The sequence below is a fragment of the Arvicola amphibius genome, chromosome 7, assembly GCF_903992535.2.
Source record: "Arvicola amphibius chromosome 7, mArvAmp1.2, whole genome shotgun sequence".
NCBI lineage: Eukaryota > Metazoa > Chordata > Mammalia > Rodentia > Cricetidae > Arvicola > Arvicola amphibius.
The window spans coordinates 99,719,359-99,735,509 of NC_052053.1; the positions used below are offsets into that span (position 1 = coordinate 99,719,359).

General features: G+C 43.2%; 1 protein-coding gene across 1 annotated transcript; it reads right to left on the reverse strand.

Moving 5' to 3' along the window:
* Positions 1–5,192: 5,192 nt before the first annotated feature.
* Positions 5,193–6,452, reverse strand: LOC119819903 (60S ribosomal protein L29-like). Its single transcript, XM_042055407.1, has 2 exons — positions 5,882–6,452; positions 5,193–5,323 (listed from the first exon to the last, which is right to left on the reverse strand). Exons 1-2 carry the CDS (start codon positions 6,429–6,431, stop codon positions 5,193–5,195), a joined length of 681 nt encoding a protein of 226 aa, XP_041911341.1. The 5' UTR covers positions 6,432–6,452.
* Between the last annotated feature and the right edge of the window lie 9,699 nt (positions 6,453–16,151).

Here is a 16,151-nt window from a genome sequence, read left to right on the forward strand (position 1 = left end):
AAGACTACAGAATATTGCATTTTAAATGTTTTAATAACTTAGGACTGTTCATGACAGTGAGACACATCTGCTCCTGGCAGCACCAATCTATTTCAAGAAGAAGATGGGCATTGAAGAGGATCCTTATGGAGTTTGATAGCCATTTGGGCAAGAAACTGCTCTTGCCTGGACTGTTGCATAAACTGGACACAGAGAACCCTCAGAGAGAGGACTGCTGAACTTGCTTAAAGGTGAGATGGTCTTTCGGGGTTCCTGATTCATGAAAGAGTCTGTGAGACATTCTGCAGGACACAGCAGAAAGTGACTACACTGTCTTTGAAATTTCCTGCCTCATGGAAATGTCTGCTGGACACTATGGGCCTGAAGGCCGAAGATGGATTCCCCAACAGTACAGAGGAACTTTGGGTGACTGTCCAGGTAGCAAGATGTCTCAGTCATTTCTAGAGTTTTGGAAGTTGCTTACTTCTTGTTCACCTAGATAATATTGTGTCCTTCTGGAGTCTTTGATGGAGTTGAAGAATAAATAGATAGTTATAATTTTCTTTAGTTATGATCAAAGATAAATTAGATATAAATATTGTAACTGTAATTCTTGCTTGATAACTGTTTTGTTATATGTAATTTTACTATGTTAAAGTGAAAACCTTTCTTTTTTGTTTAAACAGAAAAAGGGGAAATGATGGAGGACTCTCATTGGTTAATAAAGAAACTGCCTTGGCTTTTTGATAGGGCAGGATTTAGATAGGTGGAGTAGACAGAACAGAATGCTGGGAAGGGAAGTTAGTCAGATGCCATGCCTCTCCTCAGTGAGACAGATGCGATGAAGCTCCGGCCCAAGATGGACGTATGCTAGAATCTTCCCGGTAAGCCACCACCTCGTGGTGCTACATAGATTATTAGATATGGGTTAAAGCAAGATATGTGAGAATTAGCTAATAAGAGGCTGAAACTAATGGGCCAGGCAGTGTTTAAAAGAATACAATTTGTGTGTTGTTATTTCAGGTGTAAAGCTAGCCGTGTGAGATCCGGGCAGGATGAAAAGCAGGCCTGCTCGCTCACATCACTACATTACTGCTAATGATAATCTGCCTCTAGTGGTGAAATAAACCGTGACACAAATAGGATTCGTTGGTATTAGCCTCTTATTTAAAATCTGGGCACCTGGGGCTGGAGAGACGGCTCAGTGGTTAAGAGCACTGGCTGCTCTTGTGGAAGGCCTTGGCTGGCCAACCAGCATCAACATGGCTCATAGCCACCTGAAACTCTAGTTCCAGGGTATCTGACACCCTCTTCTGGTCTGCCTGGGCACCAGACACATGTGGTACATACACATACATGAGGACCAAACATTCATGCCCATAAAGTAAATAAATCCTTTTTATAATGTAATCATTTTTAAAAATTATAGCCAGGTGGTGGTGGTGCACACCTTTAATCCCAGTACTTGGGAGGCAGAGGTAGGTGGATGTCTGTGAGTCTGAACCCAGCCTGGTCTACAGAATGAATTCCAGGACAGGCGAGGCTGCACAGAGAGACCCTGTCTTGAAAATAAGCAAACAAAAAATTTTAATTATATACTTAATTCTCAAATAGACACACATAAATAGTCTTTGTGATGCCATATTTAATTACTGTTGCTTTATGCACCATAGTATTAGCATATTCCTATCTTCTTTCCTAAACTTTTACTTATTTTTCAGTATTTTGTTCATATACATTCCTAGTCAAAAGATCCTAACTGCCAGATTTGTTCACCTGACTTAATAAAAGAAATGGCCAAAATTTAAAGATCACAGTGCATTTATATTTAGACTGTTTAAAAAATTGCAAATAAATATAAAATATTTATCAAATATGGATATCAGAGGACAATTTTGCATGTTGGTCCTTAACTTCCACCTTTTGTTTAAGACAGAACTGGTGTGGGAAGTCCTTCTATATATGTGTTACTTTTATTGGTTAGTGAATAAAGCTGCTTTCGGCCAATGGCTTAACAGAAACCTAAATTGGAAACCTAAAGTGAATGCTGGGCAAAAGAAGGCGGAACCAGGGAGAAGCCATGTAGCCACCAGGGAGAAAGACATGAGCCAGCAGCTGGAACGCGAGCTGGCAGCTGGAACCTTTCCTGTAGACTACAAGCACCATGGCAAAATAAATAAATAAATAAATAAATAAATAAATAACAATAACAACAATAATAACAATAATAAATTATATTAATAAATAAATAATAAAACAATTGGAAATAATAAAATAATAGGAAATAATAAAATAATATATATTATAAGAATAATAAAATAAAAAATAATAAAATAATAGGAAAGGGTTGATTTAAGATGTAAGAGCTTGCTAGGAATACGCTAGAGTTGTTGGCCAAGCAGTGTTTAATTAATACAGTTTTGAGCTGGGCAGTGGTGGCGTTCGCCTTTAATCCCAGCACTCGGGAGGCAGAGGCAGGCGGATCTCTGTGAGTTCGAGACCAGCCTGGGCTACAAGAGCTAGTTCCAGGACAGGCTCCAAAGCTACAGAGAAACCCTGTCTTGGAAAAAAAATTAATACAGTTTTGTGTAATTATTTCAGGTCTGAGCAGCCTCCACCAACATAGAATCTCTGTTGTTCACCACTGCACATGACAGACTAGCTCTCAGGGATTCTCCTGTCACACGGGTGTTTGTTTTATTATTTACTTATTTAGTATTTATTTAGGGCTCATGCCATAACATGCCTATGATGTCAGAGAAGAACTTGTAGGAGGCTGTTTCATTCTTCCACTGGGTGGGTCCCAAGGATGAACTTGGATCGTCAGGTTCAGAACCAACTGTCTTTACCCACTGACCATCGTGCTGCTGTCCCCCAGGGACAGTCTTGATTCAGACTAAAACTTTACCCTTCCATTCATCAGGATAGCCAGGTAAACCAGATACAAACATGTTTCTGAGAATAGTTTGAAGCCGGGCATGGTGGTGCTTGCCTTTAATCCCAGCACTCGGGAGGCAGAGGAAGCTGGGTCTCTGAGTACAAGGTCAGCCTGATCTATGAAGTAATTTCTAGGACAGCTAGGGCTCCACAGAGAAACTCTGTCTCTTCACACACACACACACACACACACACACACACACACACACACACACACACTAGCTTGAAGTTACCATCACTAGTCTTCTGGGTACAGAGACTTATATGATGGAAACCAACCTAGAAGAAGAATATTTAATTTAAAAAATTCCTCCATATTTAAAATGCGAAGCATGGCTGAAAGCATCTGCTAAACAGAACTTTAAGTGGGTTTTATTTTAGGTCCCTCCAGGGAGATGCCCTAACACAAACAGGCAGAAATTGTTTTGTTTTTATCATTTTTTTGAAATGTGTCTTAGTTACTTTTCTATTACTGTGATAAGATCCCGTGACGAAGGCTACATATAGAAGTAAGAGTTTATCTGGGGCTTACAGTTTCAGAGGACGAGTGTCTTAGTTAGGTTTTACTGCTCTGAAGAGACACCATGACCAGCAACTCTAATAAAGAAAACATCTAATTGAGGTGGTTTGCTTACAGCTTTAGAGGTTCAGTCCATTATCATCATGATGAGGAGCATGGTGGCATGCAGACAGACATGGTGCTGGAGCTGAGAGTTCTCTGTGTTTCAGGGCCACAGGAAGTTGACTGAGACACTGGGCAGTTTCCTGAGCATAGGAAACTTCCAAGCCCACCCTCCTCCCCTGACAGTGATGCACTTCCTCCAACAAGGCCACACCCACTCCAACACAGTCACACCTCCTAATAGTACCACCCCCTATGTGATTACGGGCGTGGGGGAGGGGGCGGCAATTACATTTAAACTACCATAGTGAGTCAGTAACCATGGCAGCATGTAGGCATGATACTGGACCAGTAGCTGAGAGATACCAACAAGCTGAGAGGCACACAGATACACATATCTGACCCCATACACACGAGGCAGAAAGAGAAAACTCAGACCTGTTTGGGCTTTTGAAGCCTCAATGCCCACCCGCAGTGACTCATCCAACAAGGCCACACCTCCTAATCCTTCCCACGCAGTTCTACAACTGGAGACTAAATGTTCAAACATGTGAGCCTATGGAAGGCCATTCTCATTCACACCACCACAGAATGCAAGCCAACCTATTGTTATTCTTTACCCACTTTAGCAGCCAAAACCAGGAGTGTATCTCTTTTAACACAACCTTGACTATTTCTGAGGGCGTTTTCATGTGGGTGGGTATGAAAATGTATCTAATTTCCAGGGATGACAGACATCCGGGGGCTTTGTTTGCTGAGCCATACTCTCATCTTTTTGGCCAAGTTTTTGCACATTTGATGAATGAGCAGAAGAAAGGCATCCCTAAAATCTGTGCAGATTTTCGCCTTCTTCCTGGCTGATGCTTGCAGAGTCTTTGTCAACACTGTGAATTCTGCCTTCATTGCTGATGTCTCAGCCAAGGAGCTTTGCCTTTATGCCTTGATCAGCCAAGGTGTATAGCCCATATGGTCTAACCCACAAGCCAGCACCCTCATTCCCGGGAAGCTCCATCCAATAGTGAAAAGCTCCATCCGTTTTGCTAGGGCCATCCTGCCGGACTACGCTAAGTCCACAGTTTTTAATACAATTATGACTTAAAGCAGCAGTCATATGAAACTTATTGTAGCCTGATATTTGCCTGTTGTTTCAGCTCTCTGTGGCCTTGGAGCCTGTCCTGGAACTAGCTCTTGTACACCAGGCTGGTCTCAAACTCACAGAGATCCGCCTGCCTCTGCCTCTCGAGTGCTGGGATTAAAGGCGTGCACCACCAACACCTGGCTACCACTTTGCTCTTAAAAGTCATACAGGCTCCAAAGCTACAGAGAAACCCTGTCTCGAAAAAAAAAAAAAAAAAAAAAACAACAAAAACAAAAACAAAAAAGTCATTATTACCTGGTGGGTAAAAATTATTTTTTTTAACGGATGTGTGTATGTGTTTGTGTTTGCTTATCTGCGAGTGCATGTGTGAAAGGTGTGTGTGTGTGCACGTGTACAAGGCAGAGGTTGACTTTGGGGGTCTTCCTCTTTCACTCCCCACTTACACAGAGAGGCGGGATTTCTCACTTGAGCCTAAGCTTGCTGATTGGTCTAGCCAGCACGCTCCAGGGATTCCCCTGTCTCTTCTACTGGACCTAGAGACCTGAACTCTGGTGTTTACACTTTTGTGGCAAGTGCTTTCCCTGATGAACCATCCCCAGGGTGAAAATTTAGCATCACATCCAGTGATTTGCAGTGAAGGGCAGCTACAGTCAGCCATGGGAACCATCCTTTTGCCGCTTCCCTAGCTGTTTGAAGTCAGTAGTAAGCAATTAGCTGGGAACCATCCCCTAGCCTTCGGATAACATTCCAGTCGAACTTGTTGCCTCTTGTCCTGCTGCCAAGCAAAGGTTCACCCCAGTGGATCCGAATCCAAACTCCTTAAGGCTTCACAGAATGACACACTGTTAGTTCATAACTGAAGTCTTAAATCTAGCAAAAATCCAGCAATACCAAGGAAATCCCATAACCATCCACTAGTGGTTGAGATCTTTTCTTTTTCCTCCTCCTCTTCCTCCTCCTCCTTCTTTCCAACAGTCTCACTTTGTAGCTCACACTGGCCTAAAAACCACAATTAGTGCCTAGTACTCAGGGGTTAAAAGCACTGGCTTGTCTTCCAGAGGACCTGGGTTTGATCTTAGCACCTACACAGTAGCTCACAACCACCCATAACTCCAGTTCCAGGGGATCTGATGCCTCCTCTATCTTGGGTGCCAGGCATGCACATAATAAACACACATCCATGTTGGCAAAACACTAAACATACAAAATGAATAAATCTTTAAAAAATAATAAAGGAAACAGACCACCTTGCCTCAAGTTTATTTGTAAAAACAGCACAAGGTCCTGACCACCTGCAGACACTGTGTAGAATCCACACCAGTCCATCTCTTCACACTGGCAGGCTGAGACCTTTCTTATGGGGCCTTCGCAGGCACCTTTGGGAGCCTGAGCTGCAGCTGAGGCCTCTGCCTTGGCTTGAACCTTGGACTTTGTTTTTTGGAGCCTACAACCCCTGGCCATGTAGCTTCTAATCCGCTTCCCAAGCTTGGGGTGAGAGATGAAAGCGAGACGGGTGAGTTTGCGGCTGGGGCCCTTTGGCACCTTGGGCTTCACCACCTGGGGCTTCACCAGGGCCTTGATGGCCTCCGCACGTGCACTCGCGGCCTTTGCGTTATTTGCCTGCATCTTCTTCAGGCCTTTCTTGTTGTGCTTCTTGGCAAAATGCATGTTCCTCAGGAACTTGGGGTCGACCCCCTTGAGAGATTCGTATCTTTGTGACCGGGGTTTCTTGATGCCATTTCTGTGCCATTTCCGGGACTGGTTGTGTGTGGTGTGGTTCTTGGACTTGGCCATGGCTGGACGGTAACCGGCGGCTCCCGAAGTGCCTGCGACCGGAAGAGAGAGTGTCTATCATATTTTGAACTGTAATTTTAAAGTCCCAATGGTGCTTGTTAGGCATTGCTCATGCGTAAAGATGACTACATATTATAACAGCAACCCCTCTTTAGTTTTAACTAACTCAGGTCTCTGGCCAATGCTTTTTCAAAGGGGCAGAGTCTTTATTGTTTTTCCTGAGCCTATTGGTACATACAGTAGTAGCCCCTCAGAGTCAGGCCCCACCCCATACACACCCGTGAGAGGCCAGAAAGATTTTATCTCCAGCATCCCCAGAGAATGTTTTCTGTTGTTGGTATCAAGAAAATACTCAGTTTGTTTTGTTTTCTCCAGTGTCAGTTTCATCCAGGGAGGTCCTTGAACTCTCAGTATAGCATCGCAGTGGAGAGTTCCTATCCAAACTGAGTTCCCAGCTGCCATGGCAGGGTAAGTAAGCACCATCCTGTTGCTTCAAGCGCGTCTCTCTTCTGTAAGTATTTGGTTTTTGAGCAACAACCAAAAAAACCCTTTAAATTTATGACTTGTTTGTAATTCCACCTCTTATTTATTGGTTCATTTCTGTTATTTTCCTTAAACTTGCATTCTGAAACAATTCATTAACCACACCTTTTTCTCACTGGGGAACTGGCTCAGCAGTTAAGAGCACCGATTGCTCTCCTAAGAACCTGGATTCCTTCCCAGCACCCACATGGTGGCTTGCAACTGTCTGTAACTCCAGTTCCAGGGGGTCAAACCCCTCTTCTGGCTTCTTCCAGCTTCCCTAAGCATCAGGCAGGCATATGGTGCACACATATGCAGCAGGCGAACAGTCATGCACATAAAATAAGTTTTTAAGAAGGTACTTTTAAAAAGAAATTAGCAATTAGATCTATATAGCTGAATTATCCAAGAAATAATAATCTCCAGATTCTGTCAGATCTGAAAAATTTAAAAAGTACTCATTCTCTCTCCCTCTTCCTTCCCCCTCCCTCCCTTTCTCTCTCTGTTACATTTGTTGTTCATGAATGTGTGTGTGTGTGTGTGTGTGTGTGTCCATCTCATGAATAGTAAGAAGGCAACTTTTGAGAGTTAGTTCTCTCCTTCCATCGTGTGGGTAGAACCTGGAGATTGAACCAAAGTCTTCAGGCTTGAAAGCAATCACCTTTACCTGCTGAGACATCTTGCAAGCCTCCCCGAGATCATCTATCTATCTATCTATCTATCTATCTATCTATCTATCTATCTATCTATCTATCCATCCGTTTTTCAAGACAGGGTTTCTCTGTGTGTCCCTGATTGTTCTAGAACTCACTCTGTAGACCAGGATGGCCTAAAATGCACAGATCTACCTACCTCTGCCTCCTAAGTTCTGGGACCAAAGGCGTGTGCTGCTACAACTACCCAGCCGATTTAATCATTTGTTTATTTACTAAAATACTTTTACAGTATTTTATGCCCAAACTGTACTGCTTAATACATCTTTTTCTTTTCTTTTCTTTCTTTCTTTTTTGTTTGTTTGCTTTATTTGCGACATAGTCTCACTATGTAACCTTGGCTGGCCTAGAACTCATTGTGTAAACCAGGCTGGACTGGTACTCATTATATAAACCGGACTGGCTTCAAACTCATAGAGACCCACCTGCCTCTGCTTCTTGAGTCCTGGGACGAAAGACAAGCACCACCGTGTGCAGCCTAACACATTTTTTCTTTATCTCTAGTTAAACCATTTTTCATCCTTCCCCCACACAGTATCCCATCCACTAAGAAACCCTGCAGCTCTGGCTTGGTTGTCATGAAATAACCTAATTTGTGTTTGTCTTTAAATACTTTTGTGTTCCCATCAGTTTTAAAGATAGTTTTGCAGGGTATAACATTCTTTGATCACAGGGTTTTATTTATTTATTTATTTATTTATTTATTTATTTATTTATTTATTTATTTTACTTTTAGGTCTTTAAATACTTCTAATCTCCTCTGTCTTTTACAGTTTCTGATGAAAAGTCTGGATAATTCTGATATCCACCATGATATGTGAATTATCATTTTTAACCTTGTTTTAGGATTTCTTTTATGTTTCTGACATCTTGACTATAAAGTGATGAAGAGTTTCTTCTTTGGTCTTGTCTATTTGGAGTTCTATATGTTTGGAAGCCTGTTGAGTTCTATAAAACTGGGACCTTTTCTGCTATAATTTCATTAAGTAATCTGTCTATTCCATTCCATTTTTACTTCTGTTCCATCTTCTACACCATAAATTCTTAGGTTTGGCCATTAATGTATTGCAGATGTCTTGGGAATATCATTCATGCTCCCACATTATTTTCCTTATATTTGTCTGTTTGTGTTGTTTTCTTGACTGTCTTCTATTCCTGAAATTCATCCTTCTGCATAATCATGTCTGCTAATAATGGAATCTGCTGTGGTTTTTATTTGCTTGATCTCCTTCATTTCAAGTGTTTATTTGTCTGCTTGCTTGTTTTTCAATGTTTCAACCTCCTTGCAAAACTTTTTGTTTGTATTTTAGACATTCAGTTCCAATTTACCAATTGCTATGCTCTCTTAGGAGTGAGTCTGTCTTGTCAAGGTCTTGAATAGATTTCCCAAATCCACACATCTGTTTGTTTGACTCTTGTGTCTGCTCAATAATTCTTTTGGATAGCAACTCTCTAAATTTATTCTCAAACGTTCCAGCTATCTCTGTAACTTTGGATTCCATTCTAGGGGAATCGATGGGTTGATGAGGAGCCATGGATGGCAGTCCTGTCATGGCTTTTGTGTGTGCTCTTTGTCATGTTTTATACATCTGTTGGAGTGCATTTGTTTTTAATCTCCTCTTCTTCTGAGCCTATTGGAATATTCTGTAATTCTTCCTAGAGGAACATCTGCCTCAAGTTCAGCTACAAGGAACGGTGAATCTTGGTATTGACTATCAAATGAGTTGATGAAGCGATCCTGTCTTGGCTATGTGCCAACGGGACTAAAGGGCTAAACACTCAGCACCAAGGTGACCAGATAGACTCAAAACCTCACTTACATCTTGGTTTCTGGGAATCTGCTGGAGGCAGGATACCAAACTTCAGACCCAGTGAAGTCTGTCTATTCTCTGGGGGCTGCGGTGAGAGCCACAGGCCCAAAGTAAACTCTGGAGCCACAACAGTATAGACTCCATGTCCTGAGTGACCATTGAAACCTCAGAAATCAAAGCCCTACATCTGTAATGACCTCAGAGACTACTGGAACCAAAGATCCTGTCTTCATGGGACCTTGGGCACACTGGATTTGAAGCTAAGGCCTTGCACTGGCCTCTGAGGACACTGGACTGAAGTCCTGATCACAAGGTGCTCTCTGGTCCTGCAAGAGTGGGAGGGCTGAGCACTGACTCTCTCTGGTCCTGCAGAATCTGGAGGCCTGGTCCCACGTCTTTTTCATATGTAGTATTTTTTTCTGTTTACCCAAAGGTGATGCTCACGCTGTGACTGCCATCGCCAGAAAAGTTATTTCAAAGGGAGACACTTATGGGCTGGATAAGTGGCTGAGAAATTAAGAGTACCTAGTGCTTGCTGTTGCCGAGGGTCTGAGTTCAGTTCCTAGCACCCACATCAGGTGGCTCACAGCCTCCTGGGACACCTGCACTTATGTGCACATACCCCCAAACAGCTGCACACACATATTTAAAAATAATAAACAAATAAACATTAAAAAGAGAGAAACTTGTGCCCCTTCCATTTGGCTATCAGATTGTTGAAATAATGGACCCAAAAGAATTATTGAAATTTCATCAGGAATCCCAGGCTGGAAGAAGGGAAAAGCAGAAACCCTGGTGCCAGCTAGAGACTAGCTTTGCAAGAAAGAGATTTCACATGGTTTTGATAAATTAGTGACACCTATTTCTTAGCTTCTGTTTCAGCCTTTGTATAATTGTAACACTGTTACTGAAAAGGCAAAAAGAAACTGCACTAATTGCTTTTCTATTGCTCTGATGAAACAATATAACCAAGGCAAGCGATAAAAGGGTTTATTTGAGCTTAAGGCTGGGGGTGGGGGGCGGTTAAGAGTCCATCTTGCCAGAGAGAGCTGGCAGCAGGAAACAGGTAAGCATAGCAGCAGGAGCAAGCTGGCAAACAAGAAACAGAGTAGAGTGAGGCCTTAAATTCTCAGATCCTGCCCTAGTGACACACTCCTTCCTGCAAGGCCACACCTCCATCACTGCTCCAGACGGTACCATCAACTGGGCACCAAGTATCCAGATATCCAAGACTGTGGGGGCCATCTCATTCAAACCGCCACAGACGCTAATGGTCTTCCTTTCTCAGGTTTGGCCAAACTGTAAATAATTCATTCTCCTTTACCGTTTGTCTCTTCACTTCTTTTTAAGAAACAGTAGACTTGTAAACACGAGATCCTTCTGTCATAACTTCGGGGAGCCAGGCAGGAGGTTGGCCGTAGGCAACTATCAGATCACTGTGGCTAGAACGCAGGGAAGCCCCTGTCCTGGAACTCTGTCTCTGACCCTTGGTTGCTAAAAATGTGTATTGATGAACTGGTGAAGAACAGGCTTTTCTAGATTGTGGGCTCATTTTATTTGCATAGTACTCTAGTTCTCCAGTGTTATGATTTGGAGAATACTTGGCAAATTCTCATCATCTAATTCTTAGTCTGTTTTGTGCTTTTGATGCCAATTTGTAAAGAAGGCTGGTTTCTAATAATTATCTTTTTTTTTAAAAAAAAGGTTGTTTTGAAATTTTATGTGTATGAGTATTTTGTCTGAATATGTATTGAAGTAGGGAAATAGAGTCTCCAGCCTGGGTGGAGATATAATGTACCAATTGGGTGGATCAATCTCCTGGTCAAAGGATCATCCCTAGGAAGGCAGGCTCCCCTTAAGGCATGTTAAAAAAGATAGGTGCTTAGCCTAGTTTAGCATTTATCTTCAGATGTTGGTTTAATGTTTAGCTCCCCTGTGTTAGAGGCATGAGAACTATTTGTAGCTTTTCTCGAGTCATTTTGAAGTACCAGTTGATAGTCCTTTGATAAGAATTATTACTAATTATGAAAATCATTATGAGAATTGTTAGTGTTAATGAGAATTGTTCAGAAAAGCATATCTTCTTTTCCACTTTTGTTTTGTTCTGTTTTGTTTTTTGAGTCAGGGTTTCTCTGTGTCCTGGCTGTCCTGGAACTCACTCTGAAGACCAGGCTGGCCTCTAACTCACAGAGATCTGCCTGCCTCTGCATCCCGAGTGCTGGGATTAAAGGTGTGCGCCACCACTGCCCAGCCACTTTCTCTTTTCTAGGTACACTTTTTCCCCAACATTTTGAGCTTCTTTACTCTTTCTCTACAGCCTCCTTCCCTGCGATGAGGCTGCTCCTCTACCAGGCCTCTGACCATGACAATTTAAATAGCATAGTTCCCCTCAACCACTCTACTCTAGGAGCAAAAAACTGGTATTTACAGTTTGCCTGCCATCAGGGTTTTTCTTCTAAATGCCAATAAAAATTATCCTGAGCTTCCATTTGAGTCCTTTCTCAAATTATTTTATTAATGAAAATAAGAACCTTCCCTTGTGCCATCTGATAACCAAGAAGGGACATCAAGACTCCAAACTGGCATTTGCACACATGTGTGCCTGGTGCCTTTAGAAGCCAGGAAAGGGACATCAGATCCCCCAGAACTGGAGCTAGAGATGGCTGTGAACCATCATGTGAGTGCTGGGAACCAGACCCATGTCCCTGCAAAAGCAACAAGGGCTCTCAACCACAGAGCCAGTTCTTCAGTTCCAAATGACTGTCACGGATCCGCAGGTAAAGGAGCTCGCTCCCAAGCCTGATGGCTCATGGTTAAGCCCAGGAAGGCAAATGGCTTCAGCAAGTTGTCCTCTGTCCGCCACATATTCTCTGTAACGTGCATGTGGCCAAACATGCACACACGCAAATGTGTGCGCGCTCATACACACACACACACACACACACACAGAGAGAGAGAGAGAGAGAGAGAGAGAGAGAGAGAGAGAGAGAGAGAGAGAGAGAGAGAGAGAGAGAGAGAGAGAGAATAATTAAAACATTTAGGTCATTTGCTGAACTGGTGTTTGGTTATGTTACAGGGAAACTCAGGTTTTGTTTGGCACAGTGCTTACACTCTTTGCTTCTCTTCTTGGCCCAGTTTGCATTCATCTTTGGATTTTGCTTTAATTTCTATCTTTCCCCATGTTTGAGGCACGAGAACTATCTGGATCCTTCTTGGGTCACTCTGTAGTACTAGTTGATAGGAAATCAATGATCTCTGCTGTCTGAGGCTTGGCTATTTGAGTGCTGCCTGTCATTGCGAGATAATGAGAAGGATTCTTAGAAAAATGTATCGCTCGCATCTGTATTTGAGTTTTTAAAAAATTTCTTTGTCATTATTATGAGGGGGGAAGGAAAAAGAGGGAGGGAGGGAGAGAGAGAGAGGAAGTGTGTATATGCAGATGACCTCTTCTGAAGGTCCTGAGTTCAATTCCCAGCCACCACATGGTGGCTCACAACCATCTATAATGAGATCTGGTGCCCTCTTCTGGTGTGTAGGCATACATTCAGGCAGAACACTGTATACAACATAAATAAATATATAAATCTTAAAAAAAAAAAAAGACTAACTAGGAATGGTGTTAGCTTTTGAAACTTCAAAGCCAACTGACACACCTCCTCCAACAAGGCCACACCTCCCAATCCTTCCCAAACAGTTCCAACAACTGGGGCCCACGCATTCAAACAGATGAGCTATTCTCATCCAAACAACCACAGTTAATGATGCACACCTTTAATTCCAGCACTTGGGAGGCACAGGCAGAGCTCTATGAGTTCAAGGCCAGCCTGATCTACATATATGGTATTCCATCCTACGTAGTGAAACCTTGTCTCAATAAATAAATAATAAATAAATAATGCCTTATATAATACCTGCACATAACATCCATTAAAACCTTTTGTTTAATTTTTGTTATGAGTTTCTTTTCTGGGAATAATCATATACTTGATTGTGCTCATGATATATATGAGAAAATGTGCCAAGGACTGTACAGGAAGTCAAAGAATAAGTCTGTTGGTGAGGTCAAAGATTCAGTCACTTCCCCATCAGCGGCCAACCAATCTGTTAGCTCACAGCCTTTGCGGACATTTGTTGGATCTAAACTGTAACAGCAGGTTACAGGTTACATAGCTTCCTCTCGCTGGTGGACAAACTCGCAGGAGTAAATGAAAGTACCCTAGGCCAAGTGAGGTGCCTCACACTTGTAAATCCCTGCACTCAGTAGGGGGAGGCAGGATTGCTGCAACTTTGAAGCCTGCCTGAACTAGATAGTAAGAACTTGTACCTAATTAAATAAATGATGGGCCGAGTCGAGAGTGCTTCCAGGAGTAAGGACGCATCCAATGCCAGGAGGCTGACAACGCAGTCTCACAGAAAGGGAAGTGCCTTTACTTAGACCTTTCCAGCCTTTGCCTTGTGTGTCTCTTGATCTATCTGTCCATTTGCAGAGATGAATTTCCAAGAAGGGTCCAACGTGGCTAATTGGGTCTCAGTTCACCGGCCAAGTCTGGTAGTCATTTGCCAGTGTGAGGTCACAGACACGGTGTTCTAGAAGAACCACACACTGAAACTTGCAGCCTTTGCTCAGAAGTGTCCCTGTCTCAAGCCCAAGATAGCAGCTTCTAGAAGCTTCTTCTTGCCACTTGCAGCCAAATTTAAATGTCAGTCAGGACTGTTCCCCAGGTATTGTATCTGTTTGCTGACAGTGTGGAAACTTTCTCGACACAAGCCAGGCCCTGGTGTGCAGGCTCTGTGTGTGTGCGTGTGTGTGTGTGTGTGTGTGTGTGTGTGTGTGTGTGTTTGCTCTGTGTGTATGTGTTCACAGGCTTGCCCACGCATGCGCATGTGCAGAGGCCAGCGATCAAAGCTAACGTCTTTGATACACAGAGAGACCTTGTTTCAAAATAAATAAACAAATAAATAAAAAGATAAAGGAATTGACTTTGTGTCTCTCTGTGTGTGCATGCGTTTGAATGTAGGCGCAAATGTCCCATGGTATACTTGTGGGGGGTCAGAGGACAACTTTCAGGAGTATGTTCAATCCCTCCACCATGGAATCCAGCAGTCAAACTCAGATCATCAGGCTTTCATGCTAAGCACCTTTATCCACTGAGCGCATCCGTCAGCCCTACTTTCCAAGGCCCTCCAGCACTGCCTAAATGATAGCATTGGTGTCTGCAGGAGCCCCTGAGACTGGGTGTGTGTCTGGAAGTGTTGGATTACAAAAGACAAGTCCTCTCGAATCCAAACCTCCCATAGTCCAGATAAAGGACTTAGAGACATTATTTCAAGATAGAAACAAACATCTTAATTTACATATTTATCTTAGTTTACTTACCCAGTAAATACTGCAGACTCCACTAGGTGAGTGGAGAGTACTCATGTTCTAGAGCGTTTTCGAATGGGCAGCAACCTCCTACATTCTAAATATTTTCATGACTAAAAATTATTGTCCATAAGAGTTGCAGTTTGCTAAGTCTTCGGACAAAACTAACCCAGAATAATCCTGAACTTTCCTGGACCAATGGGACTTTCAGAGAGGACCAGTGCTTGCCCTGGGACTGGACAGCTGAGACCTGGGACCTCTGACAAAAGCCTGGCAAAGGGAGATACTTCTTAGCACCCAGAACTCTGCAGTGAGGACCAGCCAAGGCAAGACTGGCTCGCTTGTTATCAACTGGACACAAACTACCAGATTGGCCTGTAGGCAAGTCTGCAGGGCTTTTGTTTGTTTGTTTTTAATTAATGATTGCTGTGCCGGAACTAACCCACAGTAGGCTGTACACCACTCCCACCCCCTCCCACCACCCTACCCCGCAGGTCCTGAGATTAAAAAGCAAGCTGACCAAGCCCTTGAACAGGAAGCATGGGTCTCTGAACTCTGCGTCAGTTCTGGACTCCAGGTTCCTGATGCCTTCAATGATAAACCCTGACACGGACCAGACCAGTGGGACTATTAACTCTTCCCCGGGTTGCTTTTGGTTGGAACATTTTATCACAGCACTAGGACAAGGAGAACGAAAACATTTTGGAAACCCGTGTTTTGGTTAAAGGTGATTAGATTCATATTTGATCCTTTCAGGAATCATCTTTGGTTTCCTCAGGCTCATCTTTCTGTGTCATTTGTTAGAGGGGAGCATAGGGAAGGAACACAGGGATTGCTGCTGTCGATCCTGTCGTTTGAACTGGCCTTGCAGACAGACTGGCTCACAATTCCCAACAGCCTAACACCTTTTTTTTTTTTTAAAAAAAAAAAAAGGATTCATTATATTTTTAAAATTGTGTGCATGGGTGTGTCTTCGTGTGACTGTGTATCTGTGAGTGCAGGAGCCTGTGGGGGTCAGGAGTAGCCATTGGATCTCCTGGAACTAGAGCTACAGACGGTTGTGACCCACTTGACATGGGCACTAGAGGCACCCGTAACTGCTGAGCCATCTCTCCAGCTACCCCCACCTCAGCACCTATATTTGTGTGTTTTATAATTTTTTTAAAAAAATGCTGCAAGATCCCCGGCGGCAGTAGGCAGCAGAAATACTGTAGGTCCCAAATGGTGGTAGCGAGCCATGTGGTGGCAGGCAGCAGGCTCTGGGAGCAGCCAGTTCCAGGCAGAGATGGCTGCCAGTCCCTGAGCAGTG

What these genes read in the sequence shown, in the direction of transcription:
- LOC119819903 (XM_042055407.1), bottom strand. Translation starts at nt 6,431, where the DNA reads ATGGCCAAGTCCAAGAACCACACCACACACAACCAGTCCCGGAAATGG. An exon ending in AATAAACTTGAGGCAAGGTG is followed by an intron (nt 5,324 to 5,881) that starts GTCTGTTTCCTT and finishes GACTTCAAACAG; the next exon opens with CTAGGGAAGCGGCAAAAGGA.